The 23,411-nt window shown below is 38.1% G+C and overlaps 1 protein-coding gene, 1 non-coding gene and 1 pseudogene across 3 annotated transcripts; all 3 read left to right on the top strand.

The window, feature by feature from the left end:
- Window positions 972-1,905, top strand: Or6c1e-ps1 (olfactory receptor family 6 subfamily C member 1E, pseudogene 1; annotated as a pseudogene).
- LOC120093978 (small nucleolar RNA SNORA17) lies at window positions 13,898-14,029 on the top strand. Its single transcript, XR_015626253.1, has one exon. It is a non-coding gene; the product is annotated as a small nucleolar RNA SNORA17 (small nucleolar RNA).
- Window positions 14,030-20,479: 6,450 nt separating this feature from the next.
- Or6c6f (olfactory receptor family 6 subfamily C member 6F) lies at window positions 20,480-23,227 on the top strand. 2 transcript variants are annotated; one of them, XM_087558558.1, is made up of 2 exons: window positions 20,480-20,497; window positions 22,283-23,227. In XM_087558558.1, the coding sequence occupies exon 2, from the start codon at window positions 22,283-22,285 to the stop codon at window positions 23,225-23,227; it is 945 nt and encodes a 314-aa protein (XP_087414684.1). In that variant the 5' UTR covers window positions 20,480-20,497. The 2 variants fall into 2 exon arrangements, with proteins under 2 accessions (XP_087414684.1, NP_001000705.1); NM_001000705.1 differs by lacking the exon at window positions 20,480-20,497.
- Window positions 23,228-23,411: the final 184 nt, after the last annotated feature.

Here is a 23,411-nt window from a genome sequence, read left to right as displayed (position 1 = left end):
CAATATTAACTGGGCAAATTCCTTCATTAAGCTAACATCACACTAAGCACAATGCATATTATAGTAGCTTTACTAATGAAATCTTGTCCTCCTGTGAATGCACTAAGTCATCTAGGAGTAAATGGGAAAGGACAGTGTGTTGGGGTCTATTGACAGGAATGAATGTAAAGTTTATGTTTGGGGACATCAGGTGTTACTGCTAATGTCATGAAAATAAAGGAGTGAGAAAACATGATTTGGTTGTCATTACACTGAGCTACACAAACTCACAGTCATAATCATGTAGATATAATTTTCAAATGTTTAACATATCTTAACGCTGTTAACTTTTGTACTTTAATATTGGCTCATCGGCAGAAGAAACTTTATTTACAAGAAGAGAAAATGGAGCAAATGAAATTAATCTGTTTTCAGGCTCGTAAGTAGTTCAAATTCAACATGGTATTCTTCACATTTCCTGGGTGTATATATCAGTTGCAAGACCATCCCACTTTACAAGAAAAGTAAAACCCTCTTTCTAATAGCATCACTTGGCTATACACCTTGTTACAGAGCCACAGGAATATATGCTAAGTCCTTAGTTCCTATTTGGGGAACCTCCATTCTGTTCTCATATGAGTTGTACTAAGTCAGCATCATTACTGAAATGTCTTAGAGTGATTTTCGAAATCTCCACATCTGCAAAAGAATATTTTTCATAATTTTCTGGCTCATGGAGCTGAGACATAGTGCATATATTTTTGGTATTAAACTGTTTGAACTGCCTTGAATGTGGAGTTGTTCTCTGGGAAAAGAAAAGTAATTAAAGAATCACAGGTATTGAAAAAGCTTTAAATTTTCCCCAGAACAGCATACTACTTGAACAATATGACCGTCCCTTGTTATGGTTTTCAATTAGAATCCTCAATTCTACTTGATTCTTTCTGGTTTTGTACTTAGACCTGTCGGACAGAATAAAAAGTAACTGCAAAGTGAGCGACAATATAGAAACTACAGAGTTTATTCTTCTGGGATTATTAGATGAGCCTAAGCTCCTGGTTGTGATCTTCATCTTTCACTTCATCACCTACACACTTAGCATCACAGGGAACCTGACCATCATCTCTCTCACACTGCTGGATTCTCACCTCCAGACCCCCATGTATTTCTTTCTCAGGAATTTCTCTGTTTTAGAAATATCCTTCACAACTGCCATCATACCAAAATTCATGGGTGCCATTATCTCAGGGGATAAAACCATTTCCTTTAACAACTGCATAACACAGTTATATTTTCTTATTCTATTTGAAGAAATTGAATTTTACCTTCTAGCTGCCATGTCCTGTGACTGTAACATTGCTATCTGCAAGCCCCTGCATTACCTGACCATCATGAGTCAGAAGGTCTGCATAATGCTGGTGTTTGCTTGCTGGCTGGTTTCTTTCCCAATCATCTTCCCCGCACTCATGTTGGTCCTACAGCTTGATTATTGTGGGCCCAATATCATTGATCACTATGCCTGTGATTATTTTCCCCTGCTTCAACTTTCCTGTTCAGATACAAGGTTCCTTGAGAGGATGGGGTTTTCTTGTGCTTTATCCATATGTTCACATTGGTATTGATTTTTCTGTCCTACACATACATCATCAAAACAATTGTGAAGATTCCTTCTGCTAGTAAGAGGTCAAAGACCTATTCCACATATTCTTCCCACATGATTGTCATCTCCATCTCTTATGGAAGCTGCATTTTTATGTAATTAAACCCTCAGCTGTATATGGAGCATCATTGACCAAGGGAGTTGCCATACTAAATACTTCAGTAGCCTACATGCTTAACCCCTTCATTTATAGCCTGAGGAATCAGCAAGTCAGGCAAGCCTTTATGAACATGGCAAGGAAGATGGTGTTTTTCGCAAGTACATGAAATGATGTAGCCTGTGGATGAAGGCATATTGAAGACTAAGTAAAATACTAAAGTATAAGATTTCAGTGGTCTACTTATATCATTGTGTCTCTCCATCTTTGATCATTTGTTTTTCCTAACAGTTTATTAACTATTTATGTAATTTTCACTTGCATAATTAAGTTCCTTTCCTAAATATTTATAACACATTTTCTAAGATAAGAATACAGAATTTTTAAGCTTTATTGATTTTACAGGTATCAGTTACATTAAATAACTGATGCATTATCACTTATATTATTGTTTCAGAAAAGGGGGATATGTTTATAAACATTTATATATTATTCTGTACACATTAGAAATGCTACTTTGTAGTTCCTGAAACTTATTATTTTTTTAAGTAAGTATATCACTTTCTCTCTTCCCTGTGTTCCCTTCAAATTCAACCTTCTCACTGTCTCTCAAATTTATGTCATTTTTATTTATACTATGAATACATACTCCTAAACACATAATAATGACATGTTTAGTGTATATAAAATCACTTCTATTTTCTTTCTCAAGAATACCACTGTGATATATATATATATGTATATATATATATACATATATATATATATATATATCAGTGTATACATGAATATACAAGACAAGACTTAAGTATTACATTTATTCTAAATATGTACATATATAGATATATATATACATATATGTATATTTCATATTATACTTTCAAAGGATTTGAACTATGCTATGTGTTTAATTTATAACATTTCTAAATATTTAAATCAGTGATTTGTTTAAGAATACAGGGCTTCCAGAAGGCATAACTTTAGTTCCCAGTACCCATGTTAGGTGGCTCACAATCACCAAAATACTAGTTCCAAAGATATCCAACTACTCTCTCTTCTGTGGCACCCTGAACTCATGCACACATAAACACAGAGAGACTGAAACACATGAATGTAATTAAAAATAATAAAATATATTTTAAATATCTGCAAAAATTCCATGTGAATAATGTGATAATTACAGTTTTACATAACTAAAAGCTTTGTTTGCTGAAAGGTTTGTTTCCCAATGGAGTTGCTATCAAGGACTGAATAGATCTTGAGATATATCTTGGAAATGGATTGATCTAGTGAAAGTTTCTGGATCATGTGAGTAATTTACCAAGACCAAATATGTTACCAGGAATCATGAAATCCCTCTTGCAGGCTCTTCATCTTCTTTCCATAAAAATATATGAGAGAAGTTGTAAACATAAAGATCTTTAAAAGAATAGCACAGGAGGCTGTAAACTTGGTAGCTGCCAGGAGCATGGAGTTGAATAAAGGGGGGGAGATTTTCATGATTATAAATGTATTTTGGTAGAAGTCTTCCACATATGTTTTCTATTGTAGTAAGGAATAGTAGAAAGTTCAATTTTAGTTTATTTCATGGCTGGCATCAAGCACATGTCTCTAGACTCAGAGATTTCGCAATAACATTTTGTATGGGTAACTAAATTTGAATGATTTGGATCATTTTACAGTTCAAGGACTCTATAAAACTTTCCTTATATAATCTCAACATAAAGAGGCTGATCTGCAGTGGGACAGCACTGCTTGTGCCTAACTGGACCCTCTGACATACATTAGTAATGAAGAAAATGCCCCACAGAAATATGTGTAGGCCAATTTGATATAGTTGATTCCTCGGTTAGAATCTCTCTTCCAGGGTATATCTATGTTTGTGTCAAATTTTAAAAAAATCTACCCAAAACAGGGTTTTGCATTTCTGGTTTTATAGTTTGCTTTTTGTTTTGTTTTGTTTTTGATACAGAGTGTCTCTACATAGCCCTGGCTCTCCTGGAACTTGCAAACTGGCCTCACACCTGTTGGGGGCAATGATTGGGATGTGGAATGTATAAATAAATAAATGAAAAGAAAAGACATGAGGACTGAAAATTAGGTTATAAATGAAGCCAAAGATAGAAATAAAGACCTCTTCCTAAGACAAAAAATAACACTTCGAGATTCACTAAAAAACATGTGATAAAAACATAATATATTGTAATCTCGAAGAACGAATGAAAAACATATTCATTAAGGGAGCACTCATCTATTGCTGGTGGGAGTGCAACCTCTACAGTCTATATGGAAATCAGAATGACAGTTAGTCAAAAATCTGGGTATCAACCTACCTAAAATACATTGGCACAACCCTTGGGCATATACCTAAAGGTTTCCTCACCTTATCACAATGACCTTTGCTGCTCTATTTATAATAGCCAGAAACTGGTAACAATCTAGATGTACCTCAACTGAAGAATGGACAAAAAATATGTAGTGCACTTTCACAATGGAGTATTATTCAACTGTTCTAAAAAGAATGCTATCATTAAGGACAAATATAAATGGAAATAAAAATAATATTATGTTGTAGAGGGCCGCAATAACATTCGCCACCACAAGATGGCGCTGGCTTCCGCTGCGCCCGACGTGGAAAGCTGGGATACCTTTCGCCATTACAAGATGGCGCTGGCCTCCGCCGCGCCAGCCGACTTCCTTTCAGGAAGTTAACTGTGTGCGCATGTGCAAGAGTGCCTTCGTGCCAGGTCTTTGCCCACTCCAGGACATGCCTAATGAGATCATGGGTAAGCGACCAATCAGGTGTGGATGTGCCACGCTAGTGTGTATATAAGCCGCGCCATGCTGGCGCCCCGGCGCCCTCTCTTTAAGATTCAATAAACGTTTTAGCTGCAGTAGGATTCGTGTGTCCCCGCATGTTCTTGCTGGTGAGATAGCGTGGGACACTAAGTGAGATAACACAGAAGTAGACAGATAAATATTTACCTATATGCAGCTATTAGATATTAAATAAATGTTAACTACAATCTGTAGACCCTGAATGCCTAGGTACAGAGGAGGGAAATGGGGACCCTTTAAATGAACGGATCTTCCACAGAGGGGAAATTGGATAGATTTCATGTCTTAACTACAGATGGAAGGATGGGAACAGGAGGATCAGGTGGGAAAGTGGAGGGGAGTTTGGGGTTAGGGAGGTCATACATGGAGGAACAGAACTGAAAAGCATTTGAGGGGTGGAAAGAAAATCTAGAACAGTGAAAACTTCCTAAAATATATGAAGAGGAACTTAATGACGTTCTCAAATAATGAGAGAAGATAGAACCCTATCTTGAGGTTTGATCTGCTGCTATGTATTTTATGCTAACTTCTATACCCAAAGGTGTAATGAGTTCTCATATTTAGAAGCTTCTGTTGTGTAAACCTTGTTCCTTGATTTAAAAGTATTGGAAATAAAATTGGCTAAAGTATTTACTGGAGGACTTAGAGGTACATGAGCTTGCAGTGACCAGATACATTCAATCTTAAAGAAGAGAAAGTGGAAAATAGCCTTGAATGCATGGCAAAGGGGAAAATATCCTGCACAGATTACCAATGGATCAGGCTCTAAGATCAACAATTGATAAATGGGATACTTCTTCAGCAAAGCCTTTGTAAGGAAAGGGCACTATGAATAAAACAAAATGGCAACCTATAGATAGAGAAGAGATATTCATTAACCCTAAAGCCAATAGAGGACTAATATCCGAAATACATAAAGAATCCCAGAAGTTAGACTCCAAAACAATCCCCAAATAACTCAATAAAAATTGGGTTACAGAACTAAACAGAGAATTCTCAATAGAGGATTCCTGAATGGCTGAGAAGCATTTAAAGACATATTCAGCATCTTTAGTCATCATGGAAATGCAAATCAAAATGACCCTGAGATTCCACCTTATGACAATTAGAACAGGATGAGATAAAGGAACAGCACATGCTGGCAAGGATGTGGAGAAAGGAGAAAACTCCATAGCTTGTGGGATTGCACTCTGGGACAACCACTCTGGAAATCAATCTGATGGTTCCTCCAAATAAATGGAAATAGTTCTATCTGAAGATACAGTTATATCACTCCTAAGCATATACCCAAGATGTTTCACCATACCACAAGGACATGTGCCCCACTATGTTCATAGCAGCCTTATTTTTGATAGCCAGAATCTAGAAACAACCCCAAATATCACTCAACTGAAGAATGCATACAGAAAATGTGGTTCATTTACACAATAGAATACTATTTAGCTAGTAAAACCAAGGACATCTTGGATTTAGCAGGCAGATACATAGAACTAGAAAATATCATCCTAAGTAAGGTAGCCCAGACCCAAAATGACATGCATGGTATATATTCAATGATAAGAAGATATTAGCCTGAAAGTAAAGAATAACCATGATCCACACCACAGATTTTAAGAAGTTTCACAAGAAGGAGGCCCAAGTTAGCATTCTTCAATTCAATTTAGGAATAAAAAGATAACCATGAGAGGCTGACATAGGGAGGAACGTTGGTGGGAGAGGAGAGGGTAGGATAAAAGGGGTCAGGATCAGGTATGAGTGATGAAAGGAGAGAAGCCCAGAGGACCAGGAGAGTGAATGGAAACTGTGCTTAGATATTCAGAGCTTATTGTATTATGATATTCAAGCTCCAGTGGTCCAGCATTGGCCTCAATGTTATTAACTGTTTTTATACTATCCTTTAGCCATCTGAGTTTTGTGGTTAATATAGGTTTAGATGCTGATTTCTGAGTGTTGGGTGAGTGTTTTAGGATGCTTTTCCCTTGGTATCTGCTTCTTTTCTATCTACTGCACTGAATGACCTGGAGTTCTGGTGATTAGCTAGTCTTCAGGTACATTAGGGTATCTCTCCTGGGGTTTTCTGACCTCTGGGATTTGGGGCACTACCCTTTTTTCTGGGATTTCTACTACCAGTGTTGCCTACGGTCCTTGGTGATGACTCACCTACAGGGAAGAAAGGTGGATTGTGAGCTGGAAAATGTGGTCCAGGGGATTAAGATGGTCTTATCCAGTGTCCCTGGGACTGGGAGGCCCTCTGGAAAGCAGGCAGAGATGTGGAGCAGAAAATGAGGTACAGGGTATGGCATACGGTTTACTGCTGTTAGTGGTACTTTTAGGGAAATTGGCAGACAAGGACATATTGGGGATGGAGGGGTTATCTAGTATCTTTGAGTTTAGCAGGCTTCTGAGAAAGCAGGTAGAAATGTGGAGCAGAAAATTGAGCACAGGTATGGGATGTTTGAGCAATGCACACATACAAACATAAGTATAAATTTAAAACACAATTTCTGAAAATATTCAGAATATTGTTTTCTCTTGTTAAACTCTGTTAAAGCATGGTATGCACTCATTGATAAGTGGCTATTAGCCAAAATGCTTGAATTACCTTAGATGCCTAGAACAAATGAAACTCAAGACGGATGATCAAAATGTGAATGCTTCACTCCTTCTTTAAAAGGGGAACAAGAATACCCTTGGCAGGGAAGAGAGAGGCAAAGATTAAAACAGAGACTGAAGGAACACCCATTCAGAGCCTGCCCCACATGTGGATCATACATATACAGCCACCCAATTAGACAAGATGGATGAAGCAAAGAAGTGCAGGCTTACAGGAGCCAGATGTAGATCACTCCTGAGAGACACAGCCAGAATACAGCAAATGCAGAGGCGAATGCCAGCAGCAAACCTCTGAACTGAGAATAGGACCCCCGTTGAAGGAATCAGAGAAAGAACTGGAAGAGCTTGAAGGGGCTCGAGACCCCATATGTACAACAATGCCAAGCAACCAGAGCTTCCAGGGACTAAGCCACTACATAAAGACTATACATGGACTGACCCTGGACTCTGACCTCATAGGTAGCAATGAATATCCTAGTAAGAGCACCAGTGGAAGGGGAAGCCCTGGGTCCTGCTAAGACTGAACCCCCAGTGAACTAGACTGTTCGGGGGAGGGCGGCAATGGGGGGAGGGTTGGGAGGGGAACACCCATAAGGAAGGGGAGGGGGGAGGGGGATGTTTGCCCGGAATCCGGGAAAGGGAATAACACTCGAAATGTATATAAGAAATACTCAAGTTAATAAAAAAAAGATAGTATTATTAGAAAATAAAACAAAATTATTATAGTACATTATTAGTATTATATACAAGAAAATCAATGTTAAATAAAATTCAGGATGACAAATGTTAAAAAAAAAAACTCTGTTAAAGGAAATTTGACTCCTAGATATTTTTTCAACATGTATGGTGTGTATTATTGTCTAAAATTTTATCAATTGATTCATATATATATATACATATGTATATATACATATATATGAATCAATTACATTCAGAAAAATTGTGTTAATTATATGTTAAGCACTCAGAAAAATTAAATAATGTAAATAGTTACTTAACACTTATACCTAAAGTTTAAATGAGTGATAGTCTATGCTGTCTCATCTCAAAAATCAACTCACTGGAGCATAAATTATAAGAGTGAGTGAGCATCAGCAAACATGGCTTGGATAATACATAAAATATGTTTCTTTCAGTGATGTGGTGTTTCAATCATTTTTCAAAGTTAAATTCAGAAGTTTTATTTAAAAATTTTAGCACACACTAATTGATTAACCAATACAAAATGGTAATCCTTAAGAAAGTAAATAGAGCACCAGAGGGGCAGACATGCCTGGAAAGCCAGAGGAGACTACTCTCTGCCCACATCTCTGACTCTAGAGGAAAACACTTAGAGCCATCAGGGCCACATGTGCACAGGGTCCCGAGCAAAGGCAGGGCAGGCTCTTCTGGTTGTTGCCTTCATGGATCGCTGAAACCCAGCTCTGAGGAGTGACTCTAGGACCTAGACCAGAGGTAAGAGCAACTTTTCTGCTACTAGTCACCTGCCTGGTGGAATCAGGACACACAACAGCAAAATTCCTCTGGGACCGAGCACTTCCAGTGTCTAGCTGGGGCTGGAACCTCGCTGATCCCGGCCCACAGCTCCCTGCTCCAAAACTCCATGGGAGAGAGAACTCATCACCCAGACAGGTGGGCACTCCTGAGACTGCACGGCAGGAGAGAACACCACTACTGCCCACCATTGGCCATATCCCTGGCCCAAGAGCAAACTATATAGAGCGTCTGAGAACAGGAAGAGAGGGGCACTCAACACTGTGTCCAGACACCACCCGGAAATGAAGGGAACCAGTCAAACAGCTCCCTGCATGCAAATCCCATGGCAGGGAGAGCTACACCTTCAGAGGGGCAGACATGCTCACAGGAATGCCTGAAGACCAGTAGACAGGAAAGACTACAAGCCTGAAAGCAGAACACTCTGTTCCCACAACTGGCTGAAATAGAACAAGAAAACAGGTCTACAGCACTCCTAACACACAGGATTATAGGATGGTCTAACCACTGTCAGAAATAGCAGAACAATGTAACACCAGAGACAACATGATGGCAAGACGCAAGCACAGGAACCCAAGCAACAGAAACCAAGACTACATGGAAACATTGGAGCTCAATTCTCCCACCAAAGCAAACACTGAATATCCAAACACACCAGAAAAGCAAGATCTAGATTTAAAACTACATTTGAGAGGCTGGGGATTTAGCTCAGTGGTAGAGCGCTTACCTAGGAAGCACAAGGCCCTGGGTTCGGTCCCCAGCTCCAAAAAAAAGAACCAAAAAAAATTACATTTGATCATGATGATGGAGGACTTCAAGAAAGACATAAAGAACTCCCTTAGAGAAAAGCAGGAGGGCTGGAGAGATGGCTCAGCCGTTAAAGGTTAGGCTCACAACCAAATATATGAAAAAGCAGGAAAACACAAATGAACAAGCAGAAGCCCAAAGAGAGGAAACACAAAAATCTGGGAAAGAATTACAGGAAAACACAATCAAAGAGGTGAAGGAATTAAAAATGGAAATAGAAGCAATAAAGAAACCACAAAAGGAGAAAACCCAGCTATACCTCTCTTGGGCATATACCCAAAAGATGCCCCAACATATAACAAAGACACATGCTCCACTATGTTTATAGCAGCCTTATTTATAATAGCCAGATGAATAGCTGGAAAGAACCCAGATGCCCTTCAACAGAGGAATGGATACAGAAAATGTGGTACATCTACACAATGGAATATTATTCAGCTATCAAAAGCAATGACTTTATGAAATTCATAGGCAAATGAATGGAACTGGAAAATATCATCCTGACTGAGGTAACCCATTCACAGAAAAACACACATGGTATGCACTCATTGATAAGTGGCTATTAGCCCAAATGCTTGAATTGCCCTAGATGCACAGAACACATGAAACTCAAGAGGGATGACCAAAATGCAAATGCTTCACACCTTCTTTAAAAGGGGAACAAGAATACCCTTGGCAGGGAATATAGAGGCAAAGATTAAAACAGACACAGGGGGAACACCCATTCAGAGCCTGCCCCACATGTGGCCCATACATATACAGCCATCCAATTAGACAAGATGGATGAAGCAAAGAAGTGCAGGCCGACAGGAACCGGATGTAGATCTCTCCTGAGAGACATAGCCAGAATACAGCAAATACATAGGCAAATGATAGCACCAAACCACTGAACTGAGAACAGGACTCCCATTGAAGGAATCAGAGAAAGGACTGGAAGAGCTTGAAGGGGCTCAAGACCCCATATGAACAACAATGCCAACAAACCAGAGCTTCCAGGACTAAGCCATTCCCCAAAGACTATACACGGACTGACTCTGGGCTCCAACCTCATAGGTCGCAATGAATGGCCTAGTAAGAGCACCAGTGGAAGGGGAAGCCCTTGGTCCTGCCAAGACTGAACCCCCAGTGAATGTGATTGTTGGGGGGAGGGCGGTAGTGGGGGAGGATGGGGAGGGGAACACCCATGTAGAAGGGGAGAGGGAGGGGTTAAGGGGATGCTGGCCCAGAAACTGGGAAAGGGAATAACAATCGAAATATAAATAAGAATTATTCAAGTTAATATAGATAAAAAAGAAATTATTATGTTAAATAAAATAACTCAGGCTCAGAAAAAAGAAAAATATTTTTCTCATGAATATCTTATTTTAATTTTTATAAGTTCAGATGTCTAGGCACACATATATGCATATGTATATTCATGTGATGCTGTGAATGTGCATCTATACCATATAATTAAAAAAGGTACCACAAGAAGTGAGAGAAGAGGTTTTAAAGACACAGGAGATGAAAAAATATATATGACACAAAAGAAAAAGCAGCATAATAGGTAAGGAAGGTTAGATGTTGGGGTTGTTTCTTTGTGAAGTAGAGAGGAAGATAAAAATGCAAATTATAGAAGTCAAAATATTACTATTTGCAGATGATACGATAGTATACTTAAGTGACCCCAAAAGTTCCACCGGAGAACTACTAAGCCAGAAAAACAACTTCACCAAAGTGGCTGGGTATAAAATTAACTCAAACAAATCAGTAGCCTTCTTCTACTCAAAGGATAAACAGGCTGAGAAAGAAATTAGGGAACTGACATGCTTCACAATAGTCCCTAATAACATAAAATACGTCACCGTGTCTAACCAAGAACGTGAAAGATCTGTATGACGAGAACTTCAAGTCTCTGAATAGAGAAAATGAAGAAGATCTCAGAAGATAGAAAAACCTCCCCTACTCACGGATTGGCAGGATTAATATAGGAAAAATGGTGATTTTGCCAAAAGCAATCTACAGATTCAATGCAATCCCTATTCAAAATCCAAACTCAATTCTTCAAAGAGTTAGAAAGAGCAATTTGCAAATTCATTTGGAATAACAAAAAACCCAGGAAAACAAAAATTATATGCAACAATAAAAGAACTTCTGGGGGAATAACCATCCCTGACCTCAAGCAATATTAAAGAACAATAGTCATAAAAATTGTGTGGTATTGGTACAATATGGTAGGTAGATCAATGGAATAGAATTGAAGACCCAGAAATGGACCCGTACACCTATGGTCCATTATCTTTGACAAAGGCGCTAATAGCATCCAATGGTTGATAGCGTTTTCAACAAATAGAGGTGATTCAACTGGAGATCATCATGTAGACAAATGCAAATCGATCCATTATTATCACCCTGTGCAAAGCTTAAGTCCAAGTGGATCAAGGACCTCCACATCAAACCAGATACACTCAAACTAATAGAAGAAAATGTGGGAAAGAGCCTTGAACACATGGTCAGTGGGGAAATTTTCTTAAACAGAACACCAATGGCTCATGCTCTAAGATCAAGAATCAACAAATGGAACCTCATAAAACTACAAAGGCTCTGTAAGGCAAAGGACACTGTCATTAGGACAAAAAGGCAACCAACAGATTGGGAAAAGATCTTTAACAATCTTACATCTGATAGAGGGCTAGTATCCAAAATATAGCAGAACTCAAGAATTTAAATGCCAGAGAGCAAACCCTATCAAAAATGGGGTACAGTGCTAAACAAAGAATTCTCAGCTGAGGAATATTGAATGGCTGATAGTACCTAAAGAAATGTTCAACATCCTTAGTCATCAAGGAAATGCAAATCAAACAACCCTGAGATTCCACCTCACACCAGTCAGAATGGCTAAGATCAAAACTCAAGTGACAGCAGATGCTGGCAAGGATGTGCAGAAAGAGGAACACTCCTCCTTTGTTGTTCAGGTTGCAACCTGGTACAACCATTGAAAATCTGTCTGGAGGTTACTCAGAAAATTGCATATTGTACTACCTGATGACCCAGCTATACCTCTCCTGGACATATACCCATAAGATGCTCCAACATACAAGAAAAAAACATTCTCCACTATAATCATAGCAGCCTCATTTATAATAGCCAGAAGCTGGAAAGAACCCAGATGCCCTTCAACAGAGGAATGGATACAGAAAATGTGGTACATCTAGACAACAGAGTACTACTGTTCACTGATGAGTGGATATTAGCCCAAAAGCTCAAATTGCCCAAGATAAAATCTGTAGACCACATGAAGCTCAAGAAGATGGATGACCAAAGTGCAGCTGCTTCAGTTCTTCTTAAAAGGTGGAACAAAAATATTCATAGGAGGAGATATGGAGGCAAAGTTTAGAGCAGAGACTGATGTAATGGCCATTCAGAACCTTCCCCACATGAATACACAGTCCATACATATACAGTCACATAAACTAGGTCAGAGGAAGCTAAGAAGTGCATATATTCTGACAGGAGCAGAATATAGCTGTCTCCTGAGAGTCACAGCCAGAGCATGTCAAATTCAGAGGCAAAGCTTGCAGCAAATCATTGAACTGAAAATGGGATCCCTTTTGGAGAAGCTAGAGAAAGGATTGAAAGATCTGAAGGGACTTGTAACCCCATAAGAACAACAATGCCAACCAACCAGAGTTCCCAAGGACTAAACAACTACCAAAAGACGGACCTGTTGCTCCAGCTGCATATGTAGCAGTGGATAGCCTTTTGGGGCGCCAATGGAAGGAGAAGCCCTTGGTCCTGCCAAGGCTGGACCCCAGTGTAGGGGAATGTCAGGGTAAGAACATGGGGATGGTCTGAGAGGGGACAGGGGACTTATTTCCAGGAAACTGGGTAAGGGAATAACATTTGAAATATATATGAAAAAAAGAATATACAACAACAAAACAGAAACAAAAATGCAAATTATGTATGAAAATACCATAGTGAAACCAATTACTAGTGTTCTAATTTTAAAAATGAAGCATCAAATAGAATATGTTGGCTAAAAATTAAAATTCAAACTAACACATATTTATGAGATATAAGTGTATATACAATACTACATAGTAATATAAAGACACATAGAGAATGGTCATTTAATTCCCATTTGTCTCCTATTCTCCTTACATTTTAAATTAGCCAATTTAATGCCCTGTAATATGTCCTATGTGACACTTTGTCTATATTTTTACTAATATATTAGAGATATAGAGATAGAGATATGTTAGTAGATGATAGATGACTGATAGATGAATAGACACATATATGTATATACATATATACCAAATTTTATTTTAAATATATATAATATGTATATATAATACAAGTGTGTGTATAATTCTCACACAGTAAGGGTTTAGCATATTATATGTTTAACTTTTTTGTATTTTCTGCCTGCCCCTATAAGTGTTGCAGATGTGGCTACTGTGTCGCATGTGCATCAGTAGGTGGCAGAGAAGAGAGAGGCTACTTCTACACTCAGTGTTCTGGTCTATGAACATCTAAATGATTAATAGCCTAACTTTCCCTGAAAATAAGTGATCCTGAGACAACTACTAACCCAACACTAAGGGGCTCAAACAGAGGGCTAGCCTGAGTTGACCCCAAGGCAGGCCCCATAGCTCCCAGTACCAGGAACAAGCTGAAGACTAGAAGAATGTCATCTGACACTGAGAGCTCCAGATGGGAGTGAGCCCAAGACAGAAGATGCTTGCACGTCATCGCTTGGACAGGCCAGGAGAGGAACAAGATTAAGATGACAACCAGACTGGCACCATGGGGCCTGGGCAGAAGGCTAGCCTGAGACAGACCACCAGTTGACCACTATGAAGGCTGGGATACAGATGGGGTACAGATCATGCCCAAGATGACTCCTGCTGGGTGCCATAATGAATAAAGCTCAAGCAGTGCACGGTGCTCCTGAGACCACTCCTGAGATGACCCCAGACACTCAGAGACCCCGGGCACCACTAAGAGGATCAAGACAGTGATGAAGAAATGGAAAAGAAAGAGAAACAGAAGGGTTGGGAGCACTGTAAAGACAAGTAGAACAAGAGACTGGAGGGTAGTGGAGCAACCTGATGTTAATAGACAGTTATACCACCTGGGATCATGGTGGGGTCCTCTCCTGTGCTGTTATGAGGGGCCACATCAGGGCCAATGGCCCTACAACAGCAGGGTTCTGTTATCACCAAAGGTCAGGTGGATGTACCTGGTCTGGGCTGCCACCTAGGGACATGTCAATGTCTGGGGACATAACTGTTCACAACTGTCACCTGGGTATCAAGGGAGAGTTGGCCCTGCCCCTAGCAAACTGCAGTACTCAGAAGAGCGCCTGAGAGCACATTTCAGGAATTGCAAGTGAGCCAGCCTCTGAGGAAATGAGTGTGGGAAAGCTGGTCCTACCACACATCTGGGCAGTGGAGTGGACAAGGGAGAAACACCTTCGTGCCCTTTTTTGCCCATTGTCACCTACAATAGGAAGGAGAGCTGGCCCAGGAGTCATCAGAGCAGGAGAGCTGAGCCTGTACCTCACCTCTGCAGCACATGGGAGAGCAGGCACTGCACTTCACCTGGGAAGCACAGTAGAACATTTCGTGGGTGTGGAGTTGTGGGTGAGGTCAATGTGTGTGTGAGTATGGAAGAGATGGTCACTCCCCTTGTCTGCTTTGTGGTGTCATCAGTGGGTGAGAGATTCCCCTCCCCTTGCTTTTGCACTCACCATCAATGGTGGACAGGGGAGCTAACTGGAAGAATTCATGAAAGCAGATCTGTCCCTGCCCCTTACCTGCTCCAGCACTCTGGAAAGCAGGCCCTTAATTCACCATGGCAGCAAAACAGAACGGACCCTGATGGCTGGGTAGTGGGTAAGAATTGCACTAAGTGTGTGGATGTGGGAGAGCTGGTCCTGCCTCTTGTCTCTTGGGCAGTGGCACTCCTCTGCCTCTTCCTTCACCGTTTAAAGCAGGCAGTGGAGTTTGACCCAGGCTCATGAGAGTAGGAAAACTGGCCATGTCCCTCACCTTTTCCAATGCTTGGGATAGAGGGCCCTGCCTCATGCTTGAGCAGAACAGTAATGCTGTCCCTGATGGCAAGGTTGTGGGTGAGTTTCCCTGAGAGTATGAGAGTGGGAGAGACCAGCTTAGATACCTCTCAGGCCCAGATCTAGGACTTTGAGTTGATCCAACCCAACATCGTTTCCATGGTGAACTGCTGAAGTATATGAAGAAGCTAATCCTACAGATCTAAAACTGCAGAATCTCCATGACACAAAATAACAACAAGGTGTCTGAGATAAGTCTCAATGAGGTTCAAGTATTGATAGATTAGCACAAGCCAGAGACCTCATGCCAGACTAACCAGTGACTGCAATTAACATTTGCAAGCAAAAAAGAGTATTCAGTGGGACATAGTGTGACACACTACAGCTTCCACAAAGAGATTTTGTTTTCTTTGGTTTTAGGAAAGATTGCAGGGGTAGATTGTAGGTGAAAGGGGAGGGGGAGATTAGTGGGATTGGGGTGTAAGGAATTATAAAAAGGTTTTAAAAATGACAAGACTATCTGGGCATAGAAACCCGGAAGCAGTAATTCTTTGGAGTCATGCTTTGATATCAAAAGTCCCTCAAAGGCAATCTATTTTCCAAAAGAGATATTGAGTATATTTTATTATTTATTTTCCTTGTTAATCAATTGCTTTTGTCTTTTTAATATTAAGAATTATTTCTGGACATTAATAAGAAACCTTTAATTTTTTTCTCTTACTACAAAAATAATAGGCTTCATCATGGAACCTGTGTGTGTGTGTGTGTGTGTGTGTGTGTGTGTGTGTGTGTGTGTGTGTGTATGTGCACATGTGTGTGCATGTCTGTGTGTTCACTATTCCTGAATCTCATTCATACCCCTCCAGTTCTCATTTCATTCCATTACCCTCTAGTCCTATTCTGCCCAGCCATTTCCCAATAGATTCTTCTTTCACCTTGCATATTCCACATTCCATGATCCTTCCATTTCTGTTCTACCTTACTTTTCTTTTAAAATATGAAAAATCTGTGGGAAAGTAGATGTGTTGGCATCCTTTAAGTCAAGAAGTTCTCTCAGTTTCTGTTACAGCAAGGGAACTGCAGACTACCCATGGCTTGTAAATCATTCTTTTTTAAATCAATACAGACTTCGAGAACACTATATTTTAACCAGAATAGTCCACAAGGTATAGAAACAGATCGTTTGTGTGAGGAGAAGACCATCAGCATTTACAATGTGTAGAGCCCTATCCTGAAAATTCTGTGTGTATGGTGTTTCGTATGGGCTGGAGAGATGGCTCAGTGGTTAAGAGCACCAACTGCTTTTCCAGAGGTCCGGGATTCAAATCCCAGAAACCACATAGTGGCTCACAACCATCTGTAACGAGAACTGAAACCCCCTTCTAGTGTGTCTAAAGACAGCTACAGTGTACTTATATATAATAAATAAATAAATCTTTAAAAATTATATCTACATGTGAAAAACCAAAGATATATAAAAAAATGCCTTCTTCCAACAAAAGTTGGGGCACCATTCAAATGTTTGTCACTAGAATCCTGTGTACATATTTATAGTGTGTTTATTGCAATCCTAAATGCAATTGTGTATGGTTTCAGGGCTGACCTCCTGGAATTGGCAGTAGATTTGGATGGAAATCGAGGTGGGGAGGTTCTACAAGGAATTGAAGGAAGGGACCATAATAAAAATGTATTTGTATGAACAAATCTATTTTCAATAGAATAAATCGTAAATTGATTTTTATTATTTCCTATAGAAATATTATGTTTACATCATTTTTAGCTTTTAAACTGTCTTAGGTAAATCAATTTTTCAACTTTTTTTGCAATGAGATTTTAGATAGACATTTGAGTCAAGGCCAGGATGTTTTTATCCATTGTTACCATCCTGACTTGAAACTTACTGAAACTTATCTATGATATAGATATAGATATAGATATAGATATAGATATAGATATAGATATAGATATAGATATAGATATAGATATAGATATAGATATAGATATAGATATAGATATAGATATAGATATAGATATAGATATAGATGATATATAATTATGGTATATATTTTTATAGTTCTTTCTTGCATAAGACCGAAAAAGTTCTTGCATCAGACAGAAGAAGAAGAAAAAGAGGAAAAGATATATAAAAGTATTAAATATAGCTGCAGGCAGAGCAACCTAAGACTGAGTAGCACATTCAAGCTTCCTGCAATATTCAGCCACTTATGTCCCAGTTCCATGTAGCTCCTGGAATTTAGTGTGGGTGATTCACTATTTGAAAAATGACATGGGATATTCTCCAGAAACAGGACCTACAAATCAATCTTGGGTTCTCACTTCTTCTCTTATTCTGTACTTCTCAAGCACTATGTTTCAAATGTGCATGAACCATGTCATTGTAGGCGCTATGGAAATACCCAATAGCTATAAAGTAACTTAATGCATTTTTAGTTGCTTTTTTTCATTCTTACTGATTCTTTGAGGATTACTTGCAATGTATTTTGATTATATTCACCCCTTCCATGACTCCCAATCCCGCTTACACACAAGCATACATACATGCACATATACTCACACACACACATATACATCTATACACACACATGTACACACACATACTTAAACATGCATACACATATAAACACATATGCAAATATACATGAGCATGTGAGCACCTGCACAGGCATCTTTTTGTCCTCTTTCTTTTGTAATGAACACATGCTTAGCTGTATATACTTCTCTTTGGGTAACTAATACACCAGGAGCCATATCTTTATATTTTTCCTTATGGTCAGCCAATGACTCTGGCTCTTACAATCTTCCCTCCCTGTCTTCCACAATGATCTCTAAGCCTTGGAAAGATAGTATGTCATATATATTTTCTGTTCAAGAATAAGAATAGCAGTTTTCTATTATCTGCACCTTGACCAGTTGTGGGTCTCTGTGTTGACCACTATCTCTTACAAAATGAAGTTTCTTCGATGAGATTTCATTTATGCTTATCATTATCTCACTGGGAGTAAATTTGCCACTATATTCATTTAGCAGAACCATAGTACTCACTTCTTCCTTGAGGCCTACCTAGAAATTCTTGACAATGAAAGTGGTACCGGGTATGGTGGAACATGATTTAAATCCAATTAGAAAGTGTTTGGCTATTTCCATGACATTTATGATACTGTTGCATAAATGAACATGTCTTGCCAAGGTGGTAATTGTTATAGCTTTCAAGGATCACAGCTAGGTAGGACTGGAAATTAAATTGTCCCCCAGTAGTGTGAAAAGAACAGTACTGACAGCTTTCCAATGGGTATGAAACTTACAAGTGAGAATAAACTTGACTTCTTTATATTTTATGACTCAAATGTGTTTAGAGCAATATGGACTACAGCTGTGTAAGACACAGATATTGCACACTAGGACAGCTGTGTAAGGCACAGATGATGCACAGTAGAATAGTTGTGTAAGGCATGTATGATGCACACCAGAGTATTTTAGGAGATTCAATGACAGCCTATGTCTATAAATGTTAAAACACAATTTAAGGAATGAGCACAGATGTCCTATAAGGGTGGAAAAAGACTCCAAGAAGCCACATCCTAGTTAAATGAGCATCTCAGTGCTATATGTAAATTGTTCCCTATGAGTTGTTGGCAAAAGGGTCCCTCGAGAATTCCTGACATGATAAAAGACTAGTGTCATTGTTTTTTGTTTCATGTTAGAACTAAGATCTATTGCTCCAGACAAAGTACATTGGTTTTCAAAAAGTAGAGAATTCAAGCTACACTGGCCCAGAAACATTTTCTCCCTGTTAGACATCTTTATTAATGATGTAAGGAACTGTGCAAGCTGTTGGAAAGAATGGTAGCACACATTTCAGATGTTGACCCTGTATGCTATATTATAGAAGAGCCAAGTAAGGTATACTAGCTATTGCAATAGTAGCATGAATTATTATGGTTACAACCAACTTTTTATTAGGTTTAGTAATCACACATTGAGGTGGGATGGGCATTCTTTAAAACTGGTATTGTGAGCTCAGACAAAATCTCATGGCAGATGAAATCATAGGCACCAGGGGAAAATAAGTGTTATTGGTTTGTTAAATGAATGTAATGCATCTGTTAAACTTTTCTCTGAATATTCATTTTTTGCCCACAGATTATTATTTCTGTTAACCTTGGCATTAAAAAAAGGTGGATATACACAAAGAAATACTTGGTTTATTCCACAACAATAAATCAACTTTAAGTGAATCATATGAATTTAATACCTGATATTTTAAAAATATTGGAAAAAAACTTGGAAGTCAACTTGACTTTGGTCTTTTATTTAAATTTTTCTTTTATTTTTTTCTGTGTATGGGTATTTTCCTGGCACACATGTCTCAATACCACATTTATATAGTGTTTGTAGAGACCAAAAGAAGGTGTTATACTTCTTGAGATTGTAGTTACATGTTATTGTGTAATCATATGGGTATTAAGATTCAAATCGATGCCATCTGGAAGAACAACCAGTACTTGCAACCATAAAGCCATTTTTCTAGTCCCAAAGACGTTGTTCTTAATGATAATTTTAAAACATGATAAAGGAACAAGAATAAGATTATAACAAAGTAAAAATGAAATAAAACAAAACAAATAAACAAAAAACTCCAACGGAATTAAATAGTCTATAGAAACATAGAATGTGTTTATAAACCAGAAAACCAACAGGGAACTAATTTTGAAAATGTATAGCAACTGCGGTGAATTATTGATGCTGCTGACAAGTATGTTTCTGACTTTTCTAAGTCATTTATGAAACTCCTCTAGGCTGCTTTTTCTAAAGCTTTGATACAAACCGTGGTACCTTTTGTTATACTTAATGAATAGTTTGTAGCAGTGATCCCCAGAGAACAGTCTGCCACCCTAATTTCCATACAATCCCCCTGGAAGCAGAAAGCATTGGAACTAGAACACTTATAAGTGCACAGCTGGCTATGAGTCATCTCTTTGATATAAAATTTTTGTATGTTTCAACAATGAGTTCATATTCTTCTTATTAACCCTGATTTTTACTTCATCTTTAAGAACAGCATCTAAATGGAGCACTACAATGACAGCAATCTAAACACGAAGAGATAAATTTTACAAAATTCAGCCCATCAGATGGCACTTGTTAAAATTAACACTATAATCTCAAGATTTCACAGTAAATGTGAATTTGAAGGAATGTGGAACTTCTTTATTGAATACTTTATGGTAGTATACTATACATTGTGTTTTTTCTTACAAAAACGTTAGTAATGAATATTTCTACAAAATAGTAAAACATAAAAATGATCACCCATACAATTGAAATTATCTTTAACAAAGCAGAATGATGAGTCCATTTTGATTTTAATTTAATTTTATAATGTGAAACTTTAGAATATGAAATGTCCATGCTGATCTTACATTAATTTTATAATATGAAACTAAAACAAATGCACAGTAAGTCCAATTAAGGCAATTGTGTTTGGAAAACAGAATTTTTATTTTATAATATGTTCTAAGTGGTAGATATTTTATGATTGTATTTTAACTGATTAAATTTTTATATTTATACTATTACATCTACATTTGGTTCTCTTTGACTATTTTATAAAGTAGTGTAAAATGCTATAATAAGGAATTCTTGTGATTTGGTGATGCCATAAGTCTATGTCTGCGGAGCTCATATCACTCAGAAATGACTAATATCTATGCATCTCTTCAAATATGAGCATTATGGATAACAGGAAAATATTGAAGATGTCCACTTGATGAAAGCTTGTAAGTACTTAGTAACTAAAGCCTGAACATCTTAAGAAGTCCATCTTAAAATTATTCACTAATACTGATTTTGATTTTTTCCAAATAGGTTTATAAAATAGCATATGAAAAAAAACAAATATTAATCAATTAATATTAATTTAATAAATTAAAAAGGAAAAAAATTTACAGGTATGCTAGTAAACTCATTTGAAGGAAAGAGGGCGCCAACTGGTTATGCAATACCAAACTCTCTGCCCTGAAGCTATCTATACACAATAACACTATACAACCTGAGCATGTTATTCTTATCTTTTTAGGAATACATGCAAATTCATGTATTGAAGAGAAAAAAAGGCTATTAATCAGAAAAAGAGGACGAAAATGAGGTACATTGGAAAGTTGAGAGAAAGAAAAGGGAAGACAGAAATAGTATAATTAAACTATAATTTAAAAAAATTAATCCACAAATAAGCAAGAACCAGGGACACAGTAGTCCAGGCTACTTCAGAGTCTCAAGAAGGGGATTCAGAAGCTCCTGCCCTACATGATAGTAGAGGCCATTTGGAAGTGAATGTGCTAATTTGCATTTACAAATTAATGAAAAATGAAAATATTCTGAGTTTTTTGGGGGGGGATGCACGGGGATGGAGGGGTGGATTATGAGAAGAATGCTAAGAAAAATCAGACTAGGACAAGTTTATAATTGACCTATGGCATATAATCATGTGTCACCTGAAATTTTGGGCTAGAGAACATTTGAACACTGTTTTTACAATTCCCTAAAAGGTCAATAACATAAAATCAGGTTTTAAATGATTTCTAACCCTAAATTTCAGGGGACCAGAAGAGGGCAGCATTTGGGATGTAAATAAATAACAAAACAAAACAACACTAATGAGCATAAAATGTTTTGTCTTTAATTTCCTATGTTTGTATTCTAAGGCTCACAAATGAGGATGAAAAATCAGTCAATGGAATTTCACTTCATTCTTTTGGGATTGACAGATGACCCACGATTGCAAATTGTGGTTTTTCTATTTCTCTTTCTCAATTACATGATGAGCCTGGTGGGGAACTTAGTCATTGTGTTCCTCACCTTGCTGGACCCTCGCCTCAAAACTCCAATGTATTTCTTTCTCCGTAATTTCTCCCTTTTGGAAATCATGTTCACAACAGTGTGTATTCCCAGATTCTTGACAACCATTGTGACTGGAGACAAAACTATTTCCTATAATAATTGTGCATCTCAGTTGTTTTTCATTCTTTTGCTGGGAGTCACAGAATTTTATCTCCTGGCTGCCATGTCCTATGACCGCTATGTTGCCATCTGCAGACCATTACACTACCCTATCATCATGAACAACAGAGTGTGTTACCAACTTGTCCTCAGCTCCTGGGTGACTGGGTTCTTGGTCATCTTTCCCCCATTGGCAATGGGTCTTGAGCTGGATTTCTGTGATTCTCGGATAATTGATCATTTTATGTGTGAAACTTCTCCTATTTTGCAGATCTCCTGCACAGACACTCATGTCCTAGAAATGATGTCTTTTGTCTTAGCAGTGGTGACACTTGTAGTTACACTGGTACTAGTAAGTCTCTCTTACTCTTTCATCATTAAGACTATTATGAATTTCCCTTCTGCACAGCAAAGAACCAAAGCCTTCTCCACCTGCACTTCCCACATGATTGTTGTCTCCATATCATATGGTAGTTGCATCTTCATGTATATTAAACCATCTGCAAGGGAGAGAGTGACTGTGTCTAAAGGTGTAGCTTTGCTGTATACTTCAATTGCCCCTCTCTTGAATCCTTTCATTTATACATTAAGAAACCAGCAGGTGAAAGAAGTCTTCTGGGATATATTACAAAAGACTTTGAGCTTTTCAAAACACAAAGTTTAAAACAGATTGGTAACGTTTGAGGAATTTCAAGGAAAAAATCTTTCAAGAGAACAAAATCATGATGAGGTTAAAATAACATACAAATATATCAACAGTAAATATAAAACTGTGAATTTGAAAGAGAACAAGGATGGGTATACAAGACTTGGAAGGAGGAAAAGGAGGAGAGAGATGCAGTTGTAAA

The sequence above is a fragment of the Rattus norvegicus genome, chromosome 7 (genome assembly GCF_021556685.1).
Source record: "Rattus norvegicus strain SHRSP/BbbUtx chromosome 7, alternate assembly SHRSP_T2T, whole genome shotgun sequence".
Classification (NCBI taxonomy): Eukaryota; Metazoa; Chordata; class Mammalia; order Rodentia; family Muridae; genus Rattus; species Rattus norvegicus.
The sequence above is the reverse complement of the archived record's forward strand: the minus strand, read 5'-3'. Positions and strand labels throughout refer to the sequence as shown.

What these genes read in the sequence shown, in the direction of transcription:
- Or6c6f (XM_087558558.1), top strand. Translation starts at nt 22,283, where the DNA reads ATGAAAAATCAGTCAATGGAATTTCACTTCATTCTTTTGGGATTGACA.